The sequence below is a fragment of the Bufo gargarizans genome, chromosome 4 (genome assembly GCF_014858855.1).
Source record: "Bufo gargarizans isolate SCDJY-AF-19 chromosome 4, ASM1485885v1, whole genome shotgun sequence".
Taxonomy (NCBI): Eukaryota; Metazoa; Chordata; class Amphibia; order Anura; family Bufonidae; genus Bufo; species Bufo gargarizans.
Genome location: NC_058083.1, coordinates 405496163 through 405516117, shown reverse-complemented (window position 1 = coordinate 405516117; position 19955 = coordinate 405496163). Strand labels below are relative to the sequence as shown.

Sequence of the window (19955 nt, the reverse complement as noted above, 5' to 3'; positions counted from 1 at the left end):
ACGCAGTGAAGGGGAGAACAGCACTGGATTCTCCGGGGCACACTCTATTACAGGGGACACCGGCCAGGTGGTGATTGAGGTGCCCTTGATGGCGATTGGGTTTCTTTTGCTTGTGTGGCTGGGCCCTGAATTAATTAATGTCGTGACGACAGCACCTTGATGGTGAAAAATGTTGAGAGTAGTAGTAGTATGGAGTTAGAAGAATGAGGCAGGTTTAAATCCAAGTGAGAACTTTACTGTAACCAGGTTCTTGATAACAGGCTGTACTTGTAGTTATGTCTCAGGCTATACTGATGTTTGAGCTCTTTAATCTGGTTCTGTTTCTCCAGCTTATTAATGGTGAGGCTGCTGGAAGCTAATAGATCCTTCACCTTGAATCCAAAGGTCCTTAAAGCCTGGTGAAATGGATCTGGTCCTTTGTGTCTTTATCCACTCTTTCTCCCTTGAACTGACTTCCACTAAACAAAGCTAGCAGCTGCACTGTCACTCCTTCAACTCCTACTCCTCCTTTCAACTGACTAACTAGGCCTGAACTGAGGTATATATATCCTAGTGCTATCTAGTGGTGGAATGTATGTAGTGCACCTGACAGCCTGGTAACAGGGATTTTACATAATAATATAATACAGCATGATATAACATGTGACACAATAAGCTTTTGCAGTGCCCACGTACACTGGTGGGACACTGCAGAGACTCTACAGATTCACTGTGAAATTGAGGATAATCCACCCCAGCTGAGACTGCTGGCTGGGTTTTATATCCCTAACCAAAACCCGTCCTGGAACATGGGGTACAGCCACTCACCCTGCACTTTGGCTGCTCCAAGTAAGAGCCGGCCCGGATCATCTTTACAGCCACACTAAATAACCATTAGTGTCAGTCAGCACTAGCTGCCGCTGACACTTAAAAATACCGGCTCTTACCTCACCGAGGCCAGGAACCTTGGTGACACATATCTTCCGTCAATGATGCCCCTTGCGCTTTCCTACAAATAATATCCAAAATGGTAAACCTACTTTTGTTCTGGTTAGTGATCAACTACTGGTTCTTGCATAGCTAATATTGTGTACATGGCACTGCACAAGCAACCTTCACAACTTGGCAGTGGCTCAATAAGGCTACTTTCACACTTGCGGCAAGACGGATCCGACAGGCTGTTCACCATGTCGGATCCGTCATGCGGCTATTTCACCGTGCCCGCGGACCGCCGCTCCGTCCCCATTGACTATAATGGGGGCGGAGCTCCGGCGCAGCATGGCGGTGCACGGCGAAAGCCGCCGGACTAAAAAGCCTGACATGCAGTAATTTTAGTCCGGCGGAATTTCGCCCTGTCAATGGGGACGGAGCGGCTGTCCGGCGGCACGGCGAAATAGCCGCAGGACGGATCCGACATGGTGAACAGCCTGTCGGATCCGTCCTGCCGCAAGTGTGAAAGTAACCCTACAAATCAGTCTGACTGACTCTAATACTAGAAATGCATAAACAAGCATAAAATTATTAACATTCTAGACTAATTTCAGAAAATCCATATACATCTTTTTGATAACATCCAATTTGACAATTTCTTCATAAATGTCTCAGAGAAATAACAAAAAAACGCACAATGCGAATAGGTGGAGCCAGCAGGGAGGTAGACAGAGCCAGGACCCTTTCAGTGCAAAGGTGTCCATAGCCTTTAAATGTGATAGCATAGATTACAGAAATAACTTTACAATTGTTGACTTTTTCCCTAGGATATTATCTTACACTGACATAGGGTATGAACATTCCTGGCATCTGTCTTATTCCTACCAAACCTGGGACGAGATATAGAGGGCCCTGGGGGGAGGAGCCCTTGCATACACATACAGTGTTAACAAGGTGCAGCAGAAGAGAGCTGCCAGTCCTCACCACAAACTAGTCAAAGATGACTGATTCTAAGCAAACAGCTAAAAATGATCATCAACTATTAATGGAAATCATGCATTCAACTACCAAAACTTCAGCTGAAGACTTGCTGATGAATTATAAGGGCACGCTGTATCCGAGTGTTATTAGCAGTGTGGAGCTGTTTCAAGCACTGGAAACTTTTGAGGCCAGAGAAGATGATTTATTGATTGCAACCTATCCTAAAAACGGTAAGTAGTGTTAGAATGATAATGATATTAGGAATTTTTTCCAGCTATAGAGCATTTAAAAAAAAAAAAATTAACCTGTTATTTTATTATACCATATAAGCTCATTTTAGCATAAGTGCTATATACAGTATTGCCACTCATAAAGTCATTCAATGAGTTATAATACATAGAGCGCTACAATAAATACAGTAACATACAACACATTTGAAATAAGTAAGCATATTTGAACATTTTCTTCTCGCATGCCTTTCTAGTTTACCTATGATGCGTAATAATGCTAAAATGTGGCAAAGTAAATGAAACGTCACATCTTAAGCTATGTAACTATGTTGACTTTTCCTTTCTCCTATTCCATCAGAGAAACAGAAGACAATATGGTGAATATTAAAAACTATTTTATGAATTATCAATCTGTTTTATAAGCTGAGAAATTCAGATTTAGCAAATTTCCAGCATTTTCCAAATTTTCTGTCAATTTTTTATTTTTTTATAAACAAAGATAAAACATATTTACACAAATTTACCACTAATATGAAGTATAATATGTCATGAAAAAAACTGTCTCAGAATGACTTGGATAAGTAATAGCATTCCATATTACCACTTAAAGTGACACGTCAGATTCGCAAAATTAGACTTGGTCAGGAAAAGGGGTAAATGGCCTGGTCTGGAAGTGGTTAAATAGAACAGGACAATTCAAATCATAATAAAGCAATGATGTGAACTCTACGTAGATTGTGCTCATTGATGTTGTAATATATGCTTGGAGCTATCTTCTCCTGCACATTATTTTACACAGGGCGTGGATGAGATTTGTAAACAGTGGATTTTCCGTACTCAGTTCTTTCTGTCTGTACCAATAAGGGCTCATGCCCACGAACCTAAGGGCTCCACAATTCACGGACACCGACCGTGGGACAGCTGCATGCGGATCACGGACCTATTCACTTGAATGGGGTCCGCGATCCGCATCCGACTTTTTTGCATGCACTACTTTTGTGCGATGCGGAGGCACGGCCAAAAAACACCACGGAAGCGAAGTGCTTACGTGGGGTTCAGATGCATGCTTTTGCACCGCATCTCTGGGTTTGTGAACCTATTCAAATGAATGTGTCCACATCCGTGATGCGGGGTGCACATGGCCGGTGCCCCATAAATTGCGGACCCACTGTATGAGGGCCACAATACGGACATGGGGGGGCAACAGCCGTGTTCATGAGTCCTAAGACTGGATGAATAACTGGCTTTGGTTTTCCCCGTCACATCCTTAAAGCTTGTAAAAGAGCGGGATCTTGACAAAGGGGCCACTTAATATGGTGGATTTGGTGATCTCTGTAATGGGGACACCCCTTTGCTTTGTTTTCCTTCCTTTGAGGGATATCTGGCTATCACTGTGTTGAAGACCCATAAATGGGGCTCCACAACTATTTTGCATATTACTGTTTCCCAGGGAGCTTTGCACTTTGGATTTCTGTGTCGAGACTCTTAAATGAGGCTCCACAGTGTTTTCTGTAGCTGATCTCCCTAAGATCAGCCATTGTTTTGTACAAACAGAAAGGGGTTGTCTGGGATAACATGATAACATTTTCGGGAAGCCATCACTAGAACGGTTTATGGAAGAAGTCTCTTGACTTGGGCCTCATGCACATGGCCGTTGTGCAGCCGTTCCATGCATTGGGGACCGCAATTTGAGATCATAGAAGCGCCCCTGCAGCATGGTACACCTTATTATTTTCTAAACAATTCCTGATATATACCACTGTATGGCACATATATCAGAGGTATCTGTTAGGGAATACTCTAATGTATAATCTAAACATGATCTGAACAAAGCCTAACGCCCCATGAACATGACAGTATCCGCCTTGTGCAAATTTCAGATCTGCAAAATACTGCTATCTTTTTTGTGAGAACTTGTAATGGACATACGGATATGGACAGAACACGGTGTACTTTCGCATATACATATATGTGTGTATATACACACACACACAACACATACTGTATACTGCATAATACACATACACTATATATATATATATATATATATATGTGTGTTTATAAAAATATGTGTGTGTACCTATGTATGTACACTCAGTATATGTATCCGTTCTGTATATATGTGTTAGTGTCTTGGAAAAATATTCACACTGACACATACATACAGTACATATAGCCACACACATACTGAGGGGGCAGGTAGATCAGTACAACTTCTCACCAGATTGTCACCTTCTGTCTTCCTCCAGCTGCCCTTCCCTGCAGTTATTAGGCCTTATGCCATATCTCTATACAGTGTGACCTAGTCTGTAAACAGCACTACTCTCCTGCTGCAGAGGGCACCACCTGTTAATTAACCCTACACTCAGTTGTGTAGCTAGAAATGACTGCCCCACCAGCATATTATTCAATAGGGCCACTCTCCCACAGTAATGTTTTAGCGACCCCTTCCTTTCATGCCGCCCCCATTTCTGTGGCTAGTAAAGATCGCTCTCTCAGACCAGGCCCGGCAGCTGTTCCATCCGTTTGCTACACTGTCTATACTGTATATAATATCATTGTGTAATACTGTTGAGAGGGTCCTGACCAAATCCTTTAGTTCTCCGCCTCCTGGATGGGCCCCTTCTGGGTCAGGGCCCCAAAGCAGCCGCTTCCCCTGCTTCCCATATAGCTACGCCCCTGCCTACGCTGGCTGAGTGATTGTTAAGGGACTAACTATCACTGCTGTTCAGTTGCCTGCCTGCTCGCTTCCACCAAAGGGTAGGCAGCAGAACCTGGAAGGTTTTCACTCTAAAGCCTCATTCACGCGTACATGAGTATTGTAATATCTAAATTATTCGTCAAATTGATTTTGACAGGTGCCACACCCCTTTTATTGACCTTTGATTGATCCCACCCTGCTTCATCATCCCCCACCTCCCTCACCCCCTGGGTGACCTTAGCTGGTGGAATGATTGATAGGATTATTCAATCATTCCCCCACCAGTCCTTAGGTATAAGACCTCATGTATCCCGATGTATTGTATGTGTCCCTATATGTAGCACAGTGTTTTTACTACATTGATTAAGTATGGCTGTGTGTCTCTGCATTTGTGTAGAGAGGTCTGCCCCTGTGAGCTACATAAAGCAGAATGAGTAGTATGTCTAAGGGCTGAAGCTTTGTACTCAAAAGTAGCACGCCCATAGGCGTGACTTTGGCAATAATTCAATTATGTTTTAATATCTTTAATAATTAAATCATAAAAAAAACAGATATGACAAAATTAAACAGTTTTAAAAGCTTTATTAATCATAAGTAGAGTTGAGCGAACACCTGGATGTTCGGGTTCGAGAAGTTCGGCCGAACATCCCGGAAATGTTCGGGTTCGGGATCCGAACCCGATCCGAACTTCGTCCCGAACCCGAACCCCATTGAAGTCAATGGGGACCCGAACTTTTCGGCACTAAAAAGGCTGTAAAACAGCCCAGGAAAGAGCTAGAGGGCTGCAAAAGGCAGCAACATGTAGGTAAATCCCCTGCAAACAAATGTGGATAGGGAAATGAATTAAAATAAAAATTAAATAAATAAAAATTAACCAAAATCAATTGGAGAGAGGTCCCATAGCAGAGAATCTGGCTTCCCGTCACCCACCACTGGAACAATTCTAGTAAGAAGCAGGGCGGCAATACCAGAGGGTTAGACGGATCGTTAGTGATAGGGATATGTGTCAAACAAGATTAGACGATATGACCAATAAATTTAGAGAGCGAGGCTACCCCCCTGATCTATTGAAAATACAGCGTAATAAAGCTGAGATTACACCACCAGATAGAACTAAGAAAGAAACAAGGATCCCCTTAGTGATTAAATACCATCCCTGGTCCCAGCGCCTTAGGACTATTGTTAATCAACATTGGCACATATTATCTAAGTCCTATCCACGGATAGGAGAGTTCCAGAGGCCACCCATGATATGCTATAAACGGGCAGAAAATATTAGGGATAAAATAGTCCGGGCGGATGTGGGAAGTAATAAAATAGAAAGAGGACAGAGTACTTTATCTACACCTAGACGGGGCACTTTTCCTTGTTTAAACTGTGTCAATTGTTCCAGCGTTATAAAGGGTTCATGTTTCTCCCACCCTCACTCAGGTGAAAATATTCCAATAAGGGGCACGTTCACTTGTGATAGTAGATTTGTGGTTTACATTCTTAAATGTCCATGTGGATTACTATATGTGGGGGAAACCTCAATGAGAATGAAGGACAGACTAAGTAAACACAAATCTACTATCCGTAAACAGAATTTATTACTCCCAATACCCCTTCATTTTTATGATAAAAAACACAACATCTCGCAGTTGAGGTATCAGATTATTGAAGGTGTATCATTACCCCGTCGAGGGGGTGACAGAAATAAATTGTTATTGAAAAGGGAGGCTTACTGGATCCATCGTCTTCAGACAATGGAGCCCAGGGGCCTCAATCGTGAGTACAATGTGTCCTGCTTCCTATAAGGCATTCGGCCTTATGCAATCTGATAAATATATTTCTTTTTTTCTTCAGCGTGATTAATCACTGCAAGAATGGACTATGTGACTTAAAATCTTCGCCAGTATAGAGTGGATATGTTTTTTGCGAATTTTCAATTGCGAATTTTCAGTTGCGAATTTTTAGTTGCGAATTTTCAATTGCGAATTTTCAATTTTCAATTGCGAATTTTCAGTTGCGAATTTTCAATTGCGAATTTTTCAATGCGAATTTTTCATTGCGATTATTTGATATGCGAATTTTATTTAATGAGGGAGGCGGAGCTTCTTTGATGATGTCAGTTCCTTTGTGTTTCATTTATGTATAAATAGCTGGAGTGTAAGATGTTTTATGCAGTCTGATGAAAGCACATCTGTGCTGAAACGCGTCACTATGCCATTTTGAATATGTGACTGAATAAATCTACATTGTGATCTACATCAGCGAAGTGCCGGTCCTTTCCTTTGAAACCACCACTGGAACAGTCCATTCTCAGATATTTAGGCCCCGGCACCCAGGCAGAGGAGAGAGGTCCCGTAACAGAGAATCTGTCTTCATGTCAGCAGAGAATTAGTCTGCATGTCATAGCAGAGAATGAGGCTTCACGTCAGCCACCACTGCAACAGTCCATTGGCATATATTTAGGCCCAGCACCCAGGCAGAGGAGGGAGGTCCCGTAACAGAGAATCTGTCTTCATGTCAGCAGAGAATTAGTCTGCATGTCATAGCAGAGAATGAGGCTTCACGTCAGCCACCACTGCAACAGTCCATTGGCATATATTTAGGCCCAGCACACACACAGGCAGAGGAGAGAGGTCCCGTAACAGAGAATCTGGCTTCATGTCAGCAGAGAATCAGTCTGCATGTCATAGCAGAGAATGAGGCTTCACGTCAGCCACCACTGCAACAGTCCATTGGCATATATTTAGGCCCAGCACACACACAGGCAGAGGAGAGAGGTCCCGTAACAGAGGATCTGGCTTCATGTCAGCAGAGAATCAGTCTGCATGTCATAGCAGAGAATCAGGCTTCACGTCAGCCACCACTGCAACAGTCCATTGTCATAAATTTAGGCCCAGCACCCAGGCAGAGGAGAGAGGTCCCGTAACAGACAATCTGGCTTCATGTCAGCAGAGAATTAGTCTGCATGTCATAGCAGAGAATGAGGCTTCACGTCAGCCACCACTGCAACAGTCCATTGGCATATATTTAGGCCTAGCACACAGGCAGAGGAGAGAGGTCCCGTAACAGACAATCTGGCTTCATGTCAGCAGAGAATCAGTCTGCATGTCATAGCAGAGAATGAGGCTTCACGTCAGCCACCACTGCAACAGTCCATTGGCATATATTTAGGCCCAGCACACACACAGGCAGAGGAGAGAGGTCCCGTAACAGAGAATCTGGCTTCATGTCAGCAGAGAATCAGTCTGCATGTCATAGCAGAGAATGAGGCTTCACGTCAGCCACCACTGCAACAGTCCATTGGCATATATTTAGGCCTAGCACACAGGCAGAGGAGAGAGGTCCCGTAACAGACAATCTGGCTTCATGTCAGCAGAGAATCAGTCTGCATGTCATAGCAGAGAATGAGGCTTCACGTCACCCACCACTGCAACAGTCCATTGGCATATATTTAGGCCTAGCACACAGGCAGAGCAGAGAGGTCCCGTAACAGACAATCTGGCTTCATGACAGCAGAGAATCAGTCTGCATGTCATAGCAGAGAATGAGGCTTCACGTCACCCACCACTGCAACAGTCCATTGGCATATATTTAGGCCTAGCACACAGGCAGAGCAGAGAGGTCCCGTAACAGACGATCTGGCTTCATGTCAGCAGAGAATCAGTCTGCATGTCATAGCAGAGAATGAGGCTTCACGTCAGCCACCACTGCAACAGTCCATTGGCATATATTTAGGCCTAGCACACAGGCAGAGGAGAGAGGTCCCGTAACAGACAATCTGGCTTCATGTCAGCAGAGAATTAGTCTGCATGTCATAGCAGAGAATGAGGCTTCACGTCAGCCACCACTGCAACAGTCCATTGGCATATATTTAGGCCCAGCACCCAGGCAGAGGAGGGAGGTCCCGTAACAGAGAATCTGTCTTCATGTCAGCAGAGAATTAGTCTGCATGTCATAGCAGAGAATGAGGCTTCACGTCAGCCACCACTGCAACAGTCCATTGGCATATATTTAGGCCCAGCACACACACAGGCAGAGGAGAGAGGTCCCGTAACAGAGAATCTGGCTTCATGTCAGCAGAGAATCAGTCTGCATGTCATAGCAGAGAATGAGGCTTCACGTCAGCCACCACTGCAACAGTCCATTGGCATATATTTAGGCCCAGCACACACACAGGCAGAGGAGAGAGGTCCCGTAACAGAGGATCTGGCTTCATGTCAGCAGAGAATCAGTCTGCATGTCATAGCAGAGAATCAGGCTTCACGTCAGCCACCACTGCAACAGTCCATTGTCATAAATTTAGGCCCAGCACCCAGGCAGAGGAGAGAGGTCCCGTAACAGACAATCTGGCTTCATGTCAGCAGAGAATTAGTCTGCATGTCATAGCAGAGAATGAGGCTTCACGTCAGCCACCACTGCAACAGTCCATTGGCATATATTTAGGCCTAGCACACAGGCAGAGGAGAGAGGTCCCGTAACAGACAATCTGGCTTCATGTCAGCAGAGAATCAGTCTGCATGTCATAGCAGAGAATGAGGCTTCACGTCACCCACCACTGCAACAGTCCATTGGCATATATTTAGGCCTAGCACACAGGCAGAGCAGAGAGGTCCCGTAACAGACAATCTGGCTTCATGACAGCAGAGAATCAGTCTGCATGTCATAGCAGAGAATGAGGCTTCACGTCACCCACCACTGCAACAGTCCATTGGCATATATTTAGGCCTAGCACACAGGCAGAGGAGAGGTTCATTCAACTTTGGGTAGCCTCGCAATATAATGGTAAAATGAAAATAAAAATAGGATTGAATGAGGAAGTGCCCTGGAGTCCAATAATATATGGTTATGGGGAGGTAGTTAATGTCTAATCTGGACAAGGGACGGACAGGTCCTGTGGGATCCATGCCTGGTTCATTTTTATGAACGTCAGCTTGTCCACATTGGCTGTAGACAGGCGGCTGCGTTTGTCTGTAATGACGCCCCCTGCCGTGCTGAATACACGTTCAGACAAAACGCTGGCTGCCGGGCAGGCCAGCACCTCCAAGGCATAAAAGGCTAGCTCTGGCCACGTGGACAATTTAGAGACCCAGAAGTTGAATGGGGCCGAACCATCAGTCAGTACGTGGAGGGGTGTGCACACGTACTGTTCCACCATGTTAGTGAAATGTTGCCTCCTGCTAACACGTTGCGTATCAGGTGGTGGTGCAGTTAGCTGTGGCGTGTTGACAAAAGTTTTCCACATCTCTGCCATGCTAACCCTGCCCTCAGAGGAGCTGGCCGTGACACAGCTGCCTTGGCGACCTCTTGCTCCTCCTCTGCCTTGGCCTTCCACTTGTTCCCCTGTGACATTTGGGAATGCTCTCAGTAGCGCGTCTACCAACGTGCGCTTGTACTCGCGCATCTTCCTATCACGCTCCAGTGCAGGAAGTAAGGTGGGCACATTGTCTTTGTAGCGTGGATCCAGCAGGGTGGCAACCCAGTAGTCCGCACAGGTTAAAATGTGGGCAACTCTGCTGTCGTTGCGCAGGCACTGCAGCATGTAGTCGCTCATGTGTGCCAGGCTGCCCAGGGGTAAGGACAAGCTGTCCTCTGTGGGAGGCGTATCGTCATCGTCCTGCCTTTCCCCCCAGCCACGCACCAGTGATGGACCCGAGCTGCGTTGGGTGCCACCCCGCTGTGACCATGCTTCATCCTCATCCTCCTCCACCTCCTCCTCATCCTCGTCCTCCTCGTCCTCCAGTAGTGGGCCCTGGCTGGCCACATTTGTACCTGGCCTCTGCTGTTGCCAAAAACCTCCCTCTGAGTCACTTCGAAGAGACTGGCCTGAAAGTGCTAAAAATGACCCCTCTTCCTCCTCCTCCTCCTCCTCCTCCTCCTGGGCCACCTCCTCTTCCATCATCGCCCTAAGTGTTTTCTCAAGGAGACATAGAAGTGGTATTGTAACGCTGATAACGGTGTCATCGCCACTGGCCATGTTGGTGGAGTACTCGAAACAGCGCAACAGGGCACACAGGTCTCGCATGGAGGCCCAGTCATTGGTGGTGAAGTGGTGCTGTTCTGTAGTGCGACTGACCCGTGCGTGCTGCAGCTGAAACTCCACTATGGCCTGCTGCTGCTCGCACAGTCTGTCCAGCATGTGCAAGGTGGAGTTCCACCTGGTGGGCACGTCGCATATGAGGCGGTGAGCGGGAAGGCCGAAGTTACGCTGTAGCGCAGACAGGCGAGCAGCAGCAGGATGTGAACGCCGGAAGCGCGAACAGACGGCCGCACTTTATGCAGCAGCTCTGACATGTCGGGGTAGTTGTGAATGAACTTCTGCACCACCAAATTCAGCACATGCGCCAAGCAAGGGATGTGCGTCAAATTGGCTAGTCCCAGAGCTGCAACGAGATTTCGCCCATTATCACACACCACCAGGCCGGGCTTGAGGCTCACCGGCAGCAACCACTCGTCGGTCTGTTGTTCAATACCCCGCCACAACTCCTGTGCGGTGTGGGGCCTGTCCCCCAAACATATGAGTTTCAGAATGGCCTGCTGACGTTTACCCCGGGCTGTGCTGAAGTTGGTGGTGAAGGTGTGTGGCTGACTGGATGAGCAGGTGGAAGAAGAGGAGGAGGAAGCCGAGAAGGAGGAGGTGGCAACAGGAGGCAAAGAATGTTGCCCTGCGATCCTTGGCGGCGGAAGGACGTGCGCCAAACAGCTCTCCGCCTGGGGCCCAGCTGCCACTACATTTACCCAGTGTGCAGTTAGGGAGATATAGCGTCCCTGGCCGTGCTTACTGGTCCACGTATCTGTGGTTAGGTGGACCTTGCTACAGATGGCGTTGCGCAGTGCACACTTGATTTTATCAGATACTTGGTTGTGCAGGGAAGGCACGGCTCTCTTGGAGAAGTAGTGCCGGCTGGGAACAACATACTGTGGGACAGCAAGCGACATGAGCTGTTTGAAGCTGTCTGTGTCCACCAGCCTAAATGACAGCATTTCATAGGCCAGTAGTTTAGAAATGCTGGCATTCAGGGCCAGGGATCGAGGGTGGCTAGGTGGGAATTTACGCTTTCTATCAAATGTTTGTGAGATGGAGAGCTGAACGCTGGCGTGTGACATGGTTGAGACGCTTGGTGACGGAGGTGGTGGTGGTGGTGTTGGTGGTACATCCCCTGTTTGCTGGGCGGCAGGTGCCAACGTTCCTCCAGAGGCGGAGGAAGAGGCCGAGGCGGCAGCAGCAGAATAGGCCGAGGCGGCAGCAGCAGAAGAGGTAGCAGGGGGAGCCTGAGTGACTTCCTTGGTTTTAAGGTGTTTACTCCACTGCAGTTCATGCTTTGCATGCAGGTGCCTGGTCATGCAGGTTGTGCTCAGGTTCAGAACGTTAATGCCTCGCTTCAGGCTCTGATGGCACAGCGTGCAAACCACTCGGGTCTTGTCGTCAGCACATTGTTTGAAGAAGTGCCATGCCAGGGAACTCCTTGAAGCTGCCTTTGGGGTGCTCGGTCCCAGATGGCGGCGGTCAGTAGCAGGCGGAGTCTCTTGGCGGCGGGTGTTCTGCTTTTGCCCACTGCTCCCTCTTTTGCTACGCTGTTGGCTCGGTCTCACCACTGCCTCTTCCTCCGAACTGTGAAAGTCAGTGGCACGACCTTCATTCCATGTGGGGTCTAGGACCTCATCGTCCCCTGCATCGTCTTCCACCCAGTCTTGATCCCTGACCTCCTGTTCAGTCTGCACACTGCAGAAAGACGCAGCAGTTGGCACCTGTGTTTCGTCATCATCAGAGACATGCTGAGGTGGTATTCCCATGTCCTCATCATCAGGAAACATAAGTGGTTGTGCGTCAGTGCATTCTATGTCTTTCACCGCTGGGGAAGGGCTAGGTGGATGCCCTTGGGAAACCCTGCCAGCGGAGTCTTCAAACAGCATAAGAGACTGCTGCATAACTTGAGGCTGAGACAGTTTCCCTGGTATGCATGGGGGTGATGTGACAGACTGATGGGGTTGGTTTTCAGGCGCCATCTGTGCGCTTTCTGCAGAAGACTGGGTGGGAGATAATGTGAACGTGCTGGATCCACTGTCGGCCACCCAATTGACTAATGCCTGTACCTGCTCAGGCCTTACCATCCTTAGAACGGCATTGGGCCCCACCATATATCGCTGTAAATTCTGGCGGCTACTGGGACCTGAGGTAGTTGGTACACTAGGACGTGTGGATGTGGCAGAACGGCCACGTCCTCTCCCAGCACCAGAGGGTCCACTAACACCACCACGACCATGTCCACGTCCGCGTCCCTTACTAGATGTTTTTCTCATTGTTATGGTTCACCACAACAACAAATATATTATTTGGCCCAATGTATTGTATTCAAATTCAGCGGGATATAAATTTGAGGCCTAGTATTTAGGCGCTGGGTGACCGGTATGGATTTAGTGACAGAATTAGACTTGGAAATACACATTAGCGGGTGTGTGTGAAGTTATTCTGAATGACCCAATGTGCACCTTGAATATTATATACCCTTTTAGGGATAGATTTCAAATAGCTCTGATATAGCAGAAACCACTAAATTATGAAATTGTTAAATTGGGAATTGTATTTAAACCCAGAACAAAAAATGTGCTTTGACGGACACTAAATAACTTTCCCAGCCACAACAGGACAGCGTTAACGAGAGATTTAGCAGGATATAAATTTGAGGCCTAGTATTTAGGCGCTGGGTGACAGGTATGGGTTTAGTGACAGAATTAGACTTGGAAATACACAGTAGCGGGTGTGTGTGAAGTTATTCTGAATGACCCAATGTGCACCTTGAATATTATATACCCTTTTAGGGATAGATTTCAAATAGCTCTGATATAGCAGAAACCACTAAATTATGAAATTGCTAAATTGGGAATTGTATTTCAACCCAGAACAAGAAATGTGCTTGAACGGACACTAAATAACTCGCACAGCTACAGCACTAACGAGAGATTTAGCAGGATATAAATTTGAGGCCTAGTATTTAGGCGCTGGGTGACAGGTATGGGTTTAGTGACAGAATTAGACTTGGAAATACACAGTAGCGGGTGTGTGTGAAGTTATTCTGAATGACCCAATGTGCACCTTGAATATTATATACCCTTTTAGGGATAGATTTCAAATAGCTCTGATATAGCAGAAACCACTAAATTATGAAATTGCTAAATTGGGAATTGTATTTCAACCCAGAACAAGAAATGTGCTTGAACGGACACTAAATAACTCGCCCAGCTACAGCACTAACGAGAGATTTAGCAGGATATAAATTTGAGGCCTAGTATTTAGGCGCTGGGTGACAGGTATGGGTTTAGTGACAGAATTAGACTTGGAAATACACAGTAGCGGGTGTGTGTGAAGTTATTCTGAATGACCCAATGTGCACCTTGAATATTATATACCCTTTTAGGGATAGATTTCAAATAGCTCTGATATAGCAGAAACCACTAAATTATGAAATTGCTAAATTGGGAATTGTATTTCAACCCAGAACAAGAAATGTGCTTGAACGGACACTAAATAACTCGCCCAGCTACAGCACTAACGAGAGATTTAGCAGGATATAAATTTGAGGCCTAGTATTTAGGCGCTGGGTGACAGGTATGGGTTTAGTGACAGAATTAGACTTGGAAATACACAGTAGCGGGTGTGTGTGAAGTTATTCTGAATGACCCAATGTGCACCTTGAATATTATATACCCTTTTAGGGATAGATTTCAAATAGCTCTGATATAGCAGAAACCACTAAATTATGAAATTGCTAAATTGGGAATTGTATTTCAACCCAGAACAAGAAATGTGCTTGAACGGACACTAAATAACTCGCCCAGCTACAGCACTAACGAGAGATTTAGCAGGATATAAATTTGAGGCCTAGTATTTAGGCGCTGGGTGACAGGTATGGGTTTAGTGACAGAATTAGACTTGGAAATACACAGTAGCGGGTGTGTGTGAAGTTATTCTGAATGACCCAATGTGCACCTTGAATATTATATACCCTTTTAGGGATAGATTTCAAATAGCTCTGATATAGCAGAAACCACTAAATTATGAAATTGCTAAATTGGGAATTGTATTTCAACCCAGAACAAGAAATGTGCTTGAACGGACACTAAATAACTCGCCCAGCTACAGCACTAACGAGAGATTTAGCAGGATATAAATTTGAGGCCTAGTATTTAGGCGCTGGGTGACAGGTATGGGTTTAGTGACAGAATTAGACTTGGAAATACACAGTAGCGGGTGTGTGTGAAGTTATTCTGAATGACCCAATGTGCACCTTGAATATTATATACCCTTTTAGGGATAGATTTCAAATAGCTCTGATATAGCAGAAACCACTAAATTATGAAATTGCTAAATTGGGAATTGTATTTCAACCCAGAACAAGAAATGTGCTTGAACGGACACTAAATAACTCGCCCAGCTACAGCACTAACGAGAGATTTAGCAGGATATAAATTTGAGGCCTAGTATTTAGGCGCTGGGTGACAGGTATGGGTTTAGTGACAGAATTAGACTTGGAAATACACAGTAGCGGGTGTGTGTGAAGTTATTCTGAATGACCCAATGTGCACCTTGAATATTATATACCCTTTTAGGGATAGATTTCAAATAGCTCTGATATAGCAGAAACCACTAAATTATGAAATTGCTAAATTGGGAATTGTATTTCAACCCAGAACAAGAAATGTGCTTGAACGGACACTAAATAACTCGCCCAGCTACAGCACTAAGGACAGATTTAGCTGGATATAAATTTGAGGCCTAGTATTTAGGCGCTGGGTGACAGGTATGGGTTTAGTGACAGAATTAGACTTGGAAATGCACAGTAGCGGGTGTGTGAAGTTATTCTGAATGTCCCTATGTGCACCTTCAATATGATCTACCCTTTTAGGGATAGATTTCAAATAGCTCTGATATAGCAGAAACCACTAAATTATGAAATTGCTAAATTGGGAATTGTATTTCAACCCAGAACAAGAAATGTGCTTGAACGGACACTAAATAACTCGCCCAGCTACAGCACTAAGGACAGATTTAGCAGGATATAAATTTGAGGCCTAGTATTTAGGCGCTGGGTGACAGGTATGGGTTTAGTGACAGAATTAGACTTGGAAATGCACAGTAGCGGGTGTGTGAAGTTATTCTGAATGACCCAATGTGCACCTTGAATATTATATACCCTTTTAGGGATAGATTTCAAATAGCTCTGATATAGCAGAAACCACTAAATTATGAAATTGCTAAATTGGGAATTGTATTTCAACCCAGAACAAGAAATGTGCTTGAACGGACACTAAATAACTCGCCCAGCTACAGCACTAAGGACAGATTTAGCTGGATATAAATTTGAGGCCTAGTATTTAGGCGCTGGGTGACAGGTATGGGTTTAGTGACAGAATTAGACTTGGAAATGCACAGTAGCGGGTGTGTGAAGTTATTCTGAATGACCCTATGTGCACCTTGAATATTATATACCCTTTTAGGGATAGATTTCAAATAGCTCTGATACAGCAGAAACCACTAAATTTTTAAATTGCTAAATTGGGAATTGTATTTCAACCCAGAACAAAAAATGTGCTTTGACGGACACTAAATAACTTTCCCAGCCACAACAGGACAGCGGTAACGAGAGATTTAGCGGGATATAAATTTGAGGCCTAGTATTTAGGCGCTGGGTGACCGGTATGGATTTAGTGACAGAATTAGACTGGGATATGGCCAAAAAATAACCACACTATTGCTGGTTAAATGCACTTGGTGATGGGCGCAGCTTGGCCCTGATGTAGTATATGGCCAAAAAATGAACAGACTATTGCTGGTTAAATGCACTTGGTGTCACAGCTTGACCAACCACACTACTGAGGGTTAAATGCACTTGGTGACGGGCGCAGCTTGCCCCTGATTTAGTATATGGCCAAAAAATGAACAGACTATTGCTGGTTAAATGCACTTGGTGTGATAGCTTGACCAACCACACTACTGAGGGTTAAATGCACTTGGTGTGACAGCTTCACCCTGATGTAGGCTTTAGCCAAAAAACAACCACACCATTGAGGGTTAAATGCACTTGGTCGCAGCTTGTGCTGGCGCACCACAAGACACAAAATGGCCGCCGATCACCCCAGAAAAATGTGACTGACAAACGGTCTGGGCAGCCTAAAAACAGTGAGCAATTGAGGATCAGCAGCTCAATGATCCACAGCTGCAGATCGATCAGTTAATCAAGTCCTTTGGAGGAGTTAATCTGCCTAATCTCGCCCTACTGTCGCAGCCGCAACCTCTCCCTACGCTAATCAGAGCAGAGTGACGGGCGGCGCTATGTGACTCCAGCTTAAATAGAGGCTGGGTCACATGGTGCTCTGGCCAATCACAGCCATGCCAATAGTAGGCATGGCTGTGATGGCCTCTTGGGGCAAGTAGTATGACGCTTGTTGATTGGCTGCTTAGCAGCCTTTCAAAAAGCGCCAAGAAAGCGTCACAAAAGCGCGAAGAAAGCGACGAACACCGAACCCGAACCCGGACTTTTACGAAAATGTCCGGGTTCGGGTCCGTGTCACGGACACCCCAAAATTCGGTACGAACCCGAACTATACAGTTCGAGTTCGCTCATCCCTAATCATAAGCAGTTTATATTAAGTACAAACCGGATTCCAAAAAAGTTGGGACACTATACAAATCGTGAATAAAAACTGAATGCAATGATGTGGAGATGGCAAATGTCAATATTTTATTTGTAATAGAACGTAGATGACAGATCAAACGTTTAATCCGAGTAAATGTATCATTTTAAAAGAAAAATACATTGATTCAAAATTTCACGGTGTCAACAAATCCCAAAAAAGTTGGGACAAGTAGCAATAAGAGGCTGGAAAAAGTAAATTTGAGCATAACGAAGAGCTGGAAGACCAATTAACACTAATTAGGTCAATTGGCAACCTGATTGGGTATAAAAAGAGCTTCTCAGAGTGGCAGTGTCTCTCAGGAGCCAAGATGGGTAGAGGATCACCAATTCCCCAATGTTGCGCAGAAAGATAGTGGAGCAATATCAGAAAGGTGTTACCCAGCGAAAAATTGCAAAGACTTTGCATCTATCATCATCAACTGTGCATAACATCATCCGAAGATTCAGAGAATCTGGAACAATCTCTGTGCGTAAGGGTCAAGGCTGTAAAACCATACTGGATGCCCGTGATCTCCGGGCCCTTAACCGACACTGCACCACAAACAGGAACGCTACTGTAAAGGAAATCACAGAATGGGCTCAGGAATACTTTCAGAAACCATTGTCAGTGAACACAATCCACCGTGCCATCCGCCGTTGCCAGCTGAAACTCTACAGTGCAAAGAAGAAGCCATTTCTAAGCAAGATCCACAAGCTCAGGCGTTTTCACTGGGCCAGGGATCATTTAAAATGGAGTGTGGCAAAATGGAAGACTGGTCTGTGGTCAGACGAGTCACGATTAGAAGTTCTTTTTGGAAATCTGGGACGCCATGGTCATCCGGACCAAAGAGGACAAGGACAACCCAAGTTGTTATTAACGCTCAGTTCAGAAGCCTGCATCTCTGATGGTATTGGGTTGCATGAGTGCGTGTGGCATGGGCAGCTTGCATGTCTGGAAAGGCACCATCAATGCAGAAAAATATATTCAGGTTCTAGAACAACATATGCTCCCATCCAGACGTCATCTCTTTCAGGGAAGACACTGCATTTTTCAACAAGATAATGCCAGACCACATTCTGCATCAATCACAACATCATGGCTGCGTAGGAGAAGGATCCGGGTACTGAAATGGCCAGTCTGCAGTCCAGATCTTTCACCTATAGAGAACATTTGGCGCATCATAAAGAGAAAGGTGCAACAAAGAAGGCCCAAGACGATTGAACAGTTAGAGGCCTGTATTAGACAAGAATGGGAGAGCATTCCTATTTCTAAACTTGAGAAACTGGTCTCCTCGGTCCCCAGACGTCTGTTGAGTGTTGTAAGAAGAAGGGGAGATGCCACACAGTGGTGAAAATGGCCTTGTCCCAACTTTTGGGGGATTTGTTGACACCATGAAATTCTGATTCAACATATTTTTCCCTTAAAATTGTACATTTTCTCAGTTTAAACTTTTGTTTCGTGATTTATGTTCTATTCTGAATAAAATATTAGAAGTTGGCACCTCCCCATCATTGCATTCAGTATTTATTCACGATTTGTATAGTGTCCCAACTTTTTTGGAATCCGGTTTGTATATATCACACAATACTATCTCTTTAAAGCATAGGAATAAAATAATAACAAGCTTTTTAATGGTACAGCAATTATTACTATAATGCATATAATTCTTATTACAGCATAATATTTGCTGAATTAAAAACAGTTCTCTTTTAATTCAACTTCAGCATATTGAGCACAGAGATGACCCTTTACACACTTCACTTATCTTCTGACGTAGCAAGGTGGAGGGACAAGAGTGAACTGTGACCATTAGATAGGCTTCCTTATCTTCTGAAGTAGCAGAATGCATGGTGGTTTGCATTAATTAGCTTTTTTTTTTTTCTTTTTCTTACAACTCAAGCAAAATATATGATGTACACAATCAAAACATATAAGCTTATATAGTAAGGCTGGTTAAAGCCTGGATTTGTGGGTGGGGCTGCCCTCTATATAATCCCGAGCGGCCTCACCCTGGGGGCGGTCACTTCGTGCACCTGCCTCTGTCATCCTGGCGCGTGTTCTCAGGTGCACAGCTGCCGCTGGGTGTCATTAGTAGGGATGAGCGAACCCGAACTGTATAGTTCGGGTTCGTACCGAATTTTGGGGTGTCCGTGACACGGACCCAAACCCGAACATTTTCTTAAAAGTCCGGGTTCGGGTTCGGTGTTTGTCGCTTTCTTGGCGCTTTTTGAAAGGCTGCAAAGCAGCCAATCAACAAGCGTCATACTACTTGCCCCAAGAGGCTATCACAGCCATGCCTACTATTGGCATGGCTGTAATTGGCCAGTGCAGCATGTGACCCAGCCTCTATTTAAGCTGGAGTCACGTAGCGCCGCACGTCACTCTGCTCTGATCAGTGTAGGGAGAATTTGCAGCTGCGACTGTTAGGGCGAGATTAGGCAGTGATTAACTCCTCAAAAACACTTAAATCA

At 45.3% G+C, this 19955-nt stretch overlaps 1 protein-coding gene across 3 annotated transcripts in view; it reads left to right on the top strand.

The window, feature by feature from the left end:
* The first annotated feature begins 1877 nt into the window (after nt 1–1877).
* LOC122934485 (sulfotransferase 6B1-like) overlaps nt 1878–19955 on the top strand; it is a 247225-nt gene continuing 229147 nt past the window's right edge. For all 3 annotated transcript variants that reach the window (XR_006388668.1, XR_006388667.1, XM_044289970.1), the window contains exon 1: nt 1878–2120. Coding sequence is in view for 1 of the 3 variants with exons in the window: in XM_044289970.1 (XP_044145905.1) it covers nt 1910–2120 (211 nt within the window). In the remaining 2 variants the exon portion in view is untranslated. The remainder of the gene's footprint in view (nt 2121–19955) is intronic.